We start from the raw sequence: 9,656 nt of genomic DNA on the forward strand, positions 1-9,656 counted from the left end.
ACCTTTCTTTTTTACTGCTTAAAAATATATATATATGTATGTTTTAAGGTCGCTAAGCCCCGGGCGCCGCTGCCCCTCGCACAGGGCCGGGGGTGGCCTTCTGGGGGGTGCCAGCTCTCCCTGCCCGCGGGCAGCGACCCCGCTGCCGGCGGCGCCTCTCGGGGCCAGGGCAGGGGCTGGGGCTGTTGCTCGGTGGCCCGAGGCGCAGCCCCAGTGCCCCAGCGCGGGGCGGGCCGGGGCGGGCCGGTGGGTGACGGCTGCGCTCTTCCCTCCGCAGGTGGCGGCCATGGAGCACCGCGGCGCCTCCCCGCTCCTCCTCGCCCTCGCCCTCCTCAGCGCCCTCTGCTGGCGGGCGCGGGCGCTGCCCCCGCGGGGGGCCGCCTTCCCCCCTGTCCCGCGGTAAGGGCCGCCCTCCGCTCCGCGCCGCTCCGAGCCTCTCCGCGCCGCGCTCCGCCCCGCCGGCCCGTCCCGGGGCTTGCCCTCCGCGGGGAGGTCGAGGGGGGCTGTGGGAAGCGCCGGTCGCCTACTGGACTCTTCCAACGAGCCCGCGGCGCGGCGCTCCCTATCGGGGCGCTCGCTCGGGAGCCGGCGGGTGCGCATCTCAGCGCCGAGGCCGCCGAACCGAGCCCGGGCGGTGCCCGCCGAACCCGCGCTTTAAGCCCCCCTCCCGCCGCCCCGGGCCACGCACGCACCTTCCGAGGCACCGGAGCGACGCTGCCCCGCGAGCCGGAGAGCGGTGACCTCCGCACGCGGGCACGGCGTAGAGGATGTGCGTTACAGCGTGCTCCGGGACGTCGTGCCTGTCCATCAAAAGTCTCGGCTTTTCTCGTGGGGAAGCTCCTCTGTCGCCGAAGTTCAGCTGGGTGGATGCGTCATGTAAAAAGCGGGGGCATACACTGGCAAAATCGAACACGTTATGATTTCCTAAATCGTGAGCGAGGGGAAGCGGTCCGTGTGGACTGACGTGTGGGGTTTGGACTGCTGCATGCTTCGGGTGGTTGGAGTCGTTATTAGCTGCCTAACTGAGTTAAATCAGGTGGCAGAAAGGTCCAGTTTACGTTTAGGTAAGAGGAACACTGAGTGTAAGGAGGCCAGTGAAAAACAGTGTAGCAAAACAGCACGGTGACTGATAAATGCGACTGGAGTTGGTTTATTTTACACAACAACTTTACTTCTTTTACCAGACGGAAGTCTTACGTGCCTCAGATATGGTAGTTATTATGACTGTAAAATTATGAGGACAGTAGACCATCCTAGTTTTAGTATGTGGTTTTCGCGCGCAGGGGTTTGCTATAGCGACGGGAGCCTGTTGTCTGCCACAGAACCTAAGAGTGGCTAGAAGAAATGTCGCGAAGCTCCTGCTATGCAGTCAGATTGCCCTTGATCAAATAAGTTTACAAAAATGTGAAGTAACTGTAAATTGGTTTATACAGAGCAACTGCCATGATACATTTTAAAAGATTAAATGTGAACTTTTTAAACTTGCAACTAGCAAATTAATTTAAACATGAGGGAATAAAACCACCTAAATATACACAATTGCACTTCATATTTAGTTTGAAGTTCTCGAGGGTGTATTTACTTTCTTTAGAGAAGGTCTAGGAACTGTTTCATACTGCATTTCAATGCACATTTTAAGTCTTAATTGGAAGGTAAGTACTGCACAGGAACTGTTTTCGCCTTGCATAGGTGGAGGCTGGTAATTTCGTCCATCATTTATATAAAATATAGTTGTTATGAAAAGCTTCATGGTTGTCACTTGAGCTGTAATTGCCATACATTATGCACTGTTCACTGGAATAGATTGTCAACATACATCTAGAAAACATGAATTAGAGAGAAGGATCTGTTATGTCGATTACTCTATCACTGAGTGTGGATTATACCTGAAAATGATTTATTTTTTTTTTTATCCAGACTACTTTAAAATGCCTTACAGACTGAAGTAGGTAGATGTGCATTTTGACAGACCAGAATGTAAGCTGCAGGGAAGTGTTGCATGTCCTCACCTGACTGTACTTCGCATGGTTTCCTTCTCAACAGATTGGGAAACAGAATGCCGTTTGATGGAGCCAGTGAACCTGACCATGCCCACGGGTCACTAAAGTCTGAATCAGACATTTTGCAGAACACACTACCAGAAAATGAGAAATTTTATTTTGATCTGTCCAGAATTATTGATAGGTGAGTTTCTTTATTATTATAAATACAAATGATGGTGCACTACTCAAATTATGACAAAAGGTCGGTCACGTTTTCAAACCAAGAAATAGGAAAGGAAGAATCAATTACATGAAAAAAACCCCACGTGGCCTCTGCTTGAATACTGGTAGCAGTAGGAATGCCTGCAGAAATGTTGATTGCATTGCCATTCTCGCACGATGAATTCCTTCACTTCCCAGGAAGGGCTAAAAAGTATTTTGTGAAAATCTAGAAGCTGTTTTATGAAATTAGCTTAATTTAATATGTACAATAGATAACTTAAGGAAAGCAGTATGTTTACACAATGAACGTTATCAAAATGGTATGAACACAGGTTGTATTGCAGAGTTTATTTATTGTCCATTTCAGAAATGCAAGGCATGCTGATGGAATTTTCACCAATGTCTACAGCCATCTTTTGGCTAAACTTGCTGTGAAGAGATATCTGCATTCGCTTATTAGAAAACGAGTTAGGTGAGGTGACACTTACATTAGGTAGAGTTTTTTTCTAGCTGGCTTCATTGGCAATTTTTTACCCTTCTGTACCTAACTTCTCATTTTTGCGATTTAGAGATAATGAAAGAGAAACTGATACAATGATGGGGGAGCTGAAAATCCTATATAACAACTTAGTGGTATTTGTTACTAAATGAGAACATTACTATTTATTCCTGATACGGCTGTGAGGGGTAGAGCAACAGACGCTGCACATAGCACTGATAATACTAGCAATATTATAATGATTATCACTCCAATTTGCTAATTTTTTTCCCTGATAATGTTTTTATTAGCTTGCTGGATGAACAACGAAAGTAAATATAAAATGATTGATTATTCAGTATTTATGTAGCGACAGGGGAATTCTTAGTGATAGTAAGAAATGATGAGTTTATAGTAAAAACAAAAATAAATTATATTTTTCCTGCTGTAGAACATACTGCCAGATGTTTGGGAGATCTGTATCACAGAAGGATTTGAAAAAGAATGAGGCAAATCCATAGACAAAGATCTGGATGCAACTTCCAGACCAGGACGTGCCTAAACTAATGGTCGCAGGATGCTGGGAAGGATCACTGTATACTTCCCTTGTTTTCATATCCCTAAGCAGCAGCTACTGGGCACTCGTGGGAGTGGAACAGTAGAGTGCTTTGGTCTGACCCAACATGACAGTTCCTTTGAGTGCCTACTTCATACGCTCAAAAGCTGAGCAAAAATTAATTCCTGCATTTATGTCAATGCGGCCTTTGTTCCAGAACATATAGTGCCAGTTTCTCATATGCTATAAACTAACATAGATCATTTAAAGGAGAACACACTGAGGTTTCCCAAGATTGTGTATGAAAAATAGGCCTCCAAGTTAGAATTTCACAAGGTGTGTTTTACCTCCTGATACCTCCTTAAAACAAGCATTTGTAGCTATGTATGTGATGCTACACTCTTTCCTCTGAAGCAGGCTCTGTCCTCACTGAGTTCAAAATGAACAGTGACCAGGTCCTTTAAAAGCTTACTGTGACTTAAGCCAGTCTGCACCTTGGTATTGTACTAAAATATATTTATGCAAATGATAGAAATCAGAATAAAGTCAGTTTATTGACAAGAGTAACCTGGGCTGCAGGAACAGACAGGAGGGAGCTGTGAAGTCCACAGTCAGTCATTTGATCCTGCAGAATTCCTAGGACAAGGACTCTAGAAATCATTGAGTATGGATCCTAATTGCATGGGCCATGGCAAAGTTATGCAGGAGAAAAATCAGTGGAAAGTGTGCCCAAAAAGACCGAATACCGATCCTTAGAATTTGATCCTTGTTACTAAACGATGTAGTAAGCAACAGAAGCAGTGGCTTCTTTTCAACAGAAGAAAGATTCAAAGTCATAGTTAGAAATGAAAGCTGAAATTAAAATTTGATTTTATTTAGCTAATCAACATTGTAAAGTTTGTTTTACTCATTTAATGGCATCTTCTTTTAAATTGATATCGTCTATTAATTTTTTCTTTGTAATTGTTGTGTTGCCAGCTCCCAGGACAGTCCTGTCAAGCGCCACTCTGATGCTGTCTTCACTGACAACTACAGCCGCTTTCGAAAGCAAATGGCTGTGAAGAAATACTTAAACTCAGTTTTAACTGGAAAAAGAAGGTACTACAAGAAAGCAAATATATATTGCTTCCATACGTGTATGGTATTAAGGCAGAAAATATTTATACCCACATATGTATACAGAGAGGACAAACAAAAAGCGATGAACATTAATGACTTTATAATGTAGTTTATAACATGTTTTTCAAACACAGACAGTATTTTCTTCCAGACTGGAACAGACACTAAAATCAGATTAGAATAAAAGAATAAAGAGGAGACAGCATCTGGCAGTTTTGAAAAGCTTCTGACAGATTCTTAAAATGTTTTTATTGATAAAAAAAAGCCTCTTAGGAAAAAATCCACAGAGCTATGGAACATGAACAGTGAGTTTTCTTTATAAAATTCTTACTTGTTGAAAAATTGTCTTTAAGTAAACACATAAAATGAAAATTTAGATGTCCCAGAAAGACCATATGTCCTAATCAGTATAGATGAGAAATGCCAGCATGTATTTTTGTAGAGTTTATATTCTGCTTATGTATTCACTCATTTGGACGAGTGCTTTTAAATACCGTGTCTCTTCACCCATTAAACATGCTATATCATGTGATTTCTAACACTTTAGTGTAAGTGTAACAAAACATACAATAGCTACAGTTAGAAGAAGATGTTGCTTGCTTGTTGCTTTCTCTTCTGAGAGCAGTGAAACTCGTTTCTCATCCACAACAGCCAGGAAGAGCTAAACCCTGCTAAACTTCGAGGTGAAGCAGAACTTCTTGAACCTTCCTTTTCAGAAAACTATGATTCTGTAGATGAGCTGCTGAGCCACCTCCCACTGGTATGCCCAGATCTTCTTTCCTCTTCTTGTTACTTGACTTGACCCATAAAATGATATTAATCATAAATGAAGTGTGGCCTATCAGAAAAGCAAAATCTTCTGGGAAAGAAACACTGCATGTTTCTATAGGAATTGTGTCTGAATATAATAATCATTTTAATAGCAACAATAATCAAGTTATCCCATGATTGCTGTTATTGAAAATTCCTAATTAAATGGCACTGTTAGTAACGCACCTAGTTCACTTGGGTGTTTCATCTTGTTTTCAACTGCAGCATAAACCCAAATTGACTCATTTTTAATTACAAAGATTATTATTTCTTCAGAGAACAAACTCAAGGGTATTTCTCTAATAAAAAACCAAAGCTGCACATTTCGTTTAACATCTATTTCATTAGAAGGGAGTTGCCCCTAGAACTAACTGTATCAGCAGCATGAACTCTAAGCATTAAGAAAGCACTTGACTCCCATCTAAGGTGTGCTGCAGAGGGATCGTCTGGCATGCAAATATTGCAGTTACTGTTTTCCATTGAGCTACTATGATTTTTCTAAAATCATTCACGAGTATGTTTCTTTTGTTTACTGAAATGTAAACCCTTCTACATCACAGCACTTGCCGGGACATAAAATTGAAAGGATAACGTAGAAGTGAATTTGGCTTGATATTCTCAAAAGTATGTTACGAAATTGATGATAGGATGGCTTTTGGCATTCAGCTGTGTCTCAACTACAAGTGAGAAAAAAGTTTACTCTTGAAGATAACATTTGAAGGGGGTATAAAAAGAAAAGACATTTCTCTAAACTGCTGTTTCCTTCCAAGACTGAAAGACAACATTCTTTTCCTTTCCACAAATGTGGCAGTTCCTCTAGAGTTCCCAAAGATTAGAAGGGTCATAAACTGGAACAAAAAAATTTGGAAGTGATGGGATTCAGGAAAGAAATGTTCTTTCTAGACAAGATTATTGCAAAATTATCTGCTCCTGGATTTTGCAGCTTCTAAAACTTCTGGCATTGACTAAGTGAGAGAGAGTAGTGGTGCAGGGGGTCGGGGGTGTCTTCCTGGGAATATTTTCAGTCATTTCCTTTTTTATGGGCTGTACTGATGATCCAGATCTCCCTATAGGTGCATCACTTACTCAGTATTGGCTGTGACTGGTCATTTTATCGCAGTGCCCAGTAGCTGATGTAGTGCGTATCGAGCAGCCTGAATGCATGTATTCATTTCAAGAATACAGTTGTTTTCTAAGTGAGCTGTTCTGCGCCGTAGGCCAATGTGCGGTAGCATTTTTGCCTAATCCTTCAATCTTTCTTCCTCCCCCTACAGCCTTGGCTGCTGGCGGTAAGGCCCACCAAGCTCCTGTGAATAGCTCCATCTCGTGCTTGTCAGTCCCAAGTGCAGTATTTCTTTTATATCAAGTGTTACTTCTTGTCCACTGTCTGCTTTTATACACCTAATGATGCAACTGCTTACGAAAATGACTTCTAAAACATGTTTCTTCTTTGCTTTTCAGGACCTCTGAAGGACACCTGGTAAAGTCTATGACAAGAACAAGCTATTTTTAAGTTCCACATAGTATTTCAAAGAGATGACTTTAGTCATCAAACCAGAACAAATATGTTGTGAAGTGAAAGTTGTGATATATTTGTTTCTTATGTAATAAAAGTTGATATTTACATTGTAAATATTACTCTAGAGTTCTCTACTGAAAGCTGTACATATGGATGCCAGTTTAACTCATGAGAAGTCTGTGAGTCCATATGCTGTAAATCCTTTACTTCAATAAATTCATTTGAAAATGAGTGTGCAGCTGAAAAGAGCCCATCATTACTAATTAATTGTCTTGGTTTACATGTGGTACAACTTCAGATAAGTCTGTATCATAATAGGAATACATTTCCAGATAGCTTCATAAACAAAGGTAAAACCATGAGGAAAAGCACATGCAAAATGTGTAAAACTGCATTACAAAGATCTCTGAAGGTTACGGCCAAGAAAAAGGGAATGCTTTTCTAGCAGCTTACCAAGCAACTAGAGAAAACGAAAAAGAATTAAAAATTATTTGACCTTTGACAGCATCTTCCTATATTGTGTAAATTTCACAATATACAAATTATATTAAGACCATAAATGTATCCTGTATTTTCAGTTGTGTTTTGGGTGCTTTGGAGCTGACAAAGCACACAAAGAATGCTGTTCCTTTGTTTGTTTGATGCCTAAAGCCACTGGTTATTCTGCATTTAATTATCTGTAGCTTTGATGATGAAACTATTCCTTATATATAAACCAGAAGAACTTTACTATTTTTTCAGAATGAATGTAATTTACAGAATATGCAGACAATAAATCATTTTATTATCATGGCAAACTCGTTTGAATCAGTGCTACAGGTACCTGGAATGGTTGAGGTCTCAGTAAATGCTGTCTCTGATATAGTATGGAGGAAGATATTATTTGTTAATAATATCTATACAATACATATTAATAATATACTATGTTATATTAGAAAGACAAGCAAGTACGTCTCCAGTCCCCATTTCTTAGCTTTATATCATTGTAGCTTAGTATGGAACTGGAAATTTGCAGCTGATTCACTGTTGCTGTGAATCAGAATCTGGTTGTATTTTATGTAAATTGTAGATTTAACCAATTGGATCATTTTCTAAAGAATTGTGTACTGTTGTAAGGACCGATGGTTCCATTACAGTAAGGAAAGTATGCAGTACTGCCTACACAACAGGTGAAATGCATACTCATGCATGATACCAGCCATAACACTCCCATGACTCCCCTCCCACCTCCTAGAAAGAGATGAAATTTGAAGTAGAAAAACTTATCATCAGACCTACTTACAAGTTCAATTTGGAATTTCAAGTGTATTTATATATCATACATATGCACACATAGACAGTGATAAAACTGATTTACAAGTTTCAGTTACAAGTTTACTGTTCTCATTTAGAAGGAAGCTTCAAACATGATAAAATTTGAGATTTATGGAGACTAGTTCTCATAAATATGTAGCCTTCTGATTTGCAATTTTTTTGAATATTGGCAACTGCATGTCAAAAGAAAACCAGCTTGCACAGATCAGATGCCATTATTGCTATTTCTATCTAGACTTGAAATTTATTTTAGCCTGAGCCAATGAAGTTAGACGTAATTTTGAAATTTTCTCTTGAAAAGTGGTCTTCCAATGGTGGTCCACTCTCAATTCCTGTCTTATGAAAATTTGAGTTCAAAAGTGGCTTTGGAAATGTTTGAAGGATAGTAACAGACTGATGCTATAGTACTTAGTTGGAAATTTTCCTCAGTGTAGTTTCAACTTTGTTAGGATTTCTGTGATAAGCAATCTTTAAAGAAATGAGCAAAAAAAATTAACAAGCAAAGATGCATGTGGTCTTCATATACATAACTTTTTGTTTAAATACACATAATGTTCGTACACTCAATTTAAAGAAACAAAAATTGGAGTGAACAAACTTTTGAAACCACAATTCCATAGATCTTTGGTTTTTTTCCTGAAAGTTCCTTTTTTATTTATTCCCAGTTTACCAATAAGGCATCTGATGGAAGAGCTTGTCCTCTGTGTCTAATGTTTAATCTCGCCAATATTTTGTTCTCAGCAGAAAACTGCAGAACCTTACAACATGTAGTTTCTCTATTACAATGGAGATGGAATGGGTTACAGAAAAAAGGGATGCTTATTAGGAAATCGTATATCTATATATATATAAAAAACCCCCAAAATTAATAGCCTCATTGTAGTAATTAAAATAATACTGCAATAGCTTCCTCAGACAGCTAGCAAACAGAGACAGTCTAAAAGGTACATTTTAGCAAAACCTAGCACTGAAAGGAGAGAGGCTAACCTCCAGAATAATATAACTGACTTGGTCTTTTTGTTAAAGGATGGCTTTTAACTTGTCATAATAACTTTTGGCATTCTATAGGAGATATAAGACCCATTTAATACATTGAAACTAGTTAACTGTGGAAGATTTAACATTGCTCACCTCAATTCCACAGGCAAGAGGTTATGGTAAGGTTAAATGATAAAATTTAAGAGAAACCTGCAACATTTCACTGAATGAGACAAATTTTCAGTCTGTCAATGAGTCTTGACACGTCACCAGTCTTACAATCCATCTGCAAAATGTCATGAGTGGAATCAAAGGGTTGTGTTAATTAGGAGGATGATAGGGGCAGCTCGAAAAACAGCGTCAAGAGGACTGCTAGGAGGAAAACAAGTACCTGGGAGATTTAGAAGAACACCACTGGCAGACAGAATGCGATCACTTAGGAGGAAGGAATAAAACTGTGAAGGGTTCTTGGCATGTATGTTAAAGAAACATCGCACTGTGTTTCTCCAGAATTTCACTTCTAACACAGGGTAGAAATACCTGCGATTGTAGAGCATAGAACTCATTATTTTTTGTTTTGATGAATGGAGTTTGCTTTTCAGACCTACCCCATGAAGCTCTTAAAGAAAGACAGAATCACCTTTGAGTGCATCTTTACCAGCACTGGAAGGGGATATT

General features: G+C 39.9%; 1 protein-coding gene across 1 annotated transcript; it reads left to right on the forward strand.

The window, feature by feature from the left end:
* Positions 1-286: 286 nt before the first annotated feature.
* On the forward strand, positions 287-6,651 carry VIP (vasoactive intestinal peptide). Its single transcript, XM_086460433.1, has 7 exons — positions 287-399; positions 2,044-2,184; positions 2,572-2,676; positions 4,217-4,336; positions 5,009-5,117; positions 6,288-6,456; positions 6,629-6,651. Exons 1-7 carry the CDS (start codon positions 287-289, stop codon positions 6,649-6,651), a joined length of 780 nt encoding a protein of 259 aa, XP_086316559.1.
* Positions 6,652-9,656: the final 3,005 nt, after the last annotated feature.

This window comes from Leptosomus discolor, chromosome 2, assembly GCF_034619465.1.
Source record: "Leptosomus discolor isolate bLepDis1 chromosome 2, bLepDis1.hap2, whole genome shotgun sequence".
Taxonomy (NCBI): Eukaryota; Metazoa; Chordata; class Aves; order Leptosomiformes; family Leptosomidae; genus Leptosomus; species Leptosomus discolor.

Excerpts from the sequence above, each read along its gene's own strand:
- VIP (XM_086460433.1), top strand. The coding sequence starts at position 287 with ATGGAGCACCGCGGCGCCTCCCCGCTCCTCCTCGCCCTCGCCCTCCTC. Across the intron at positions 2,185-2,571 it reads CTGTCCAGAATTATTGATAG|AAATGCAAGGCATGCTGATG; the intron begins GTGAGTTTCTTT and ends TGTCCATTTCAG. Across the intron at positions 6,457-6,628 it reads TACAGCCTTGGCTGCTGGCG|GACCTCTGAAGGACACCTGG; the intron begins GTAAGGCCCACC and ends TTTGCTTTTCAG.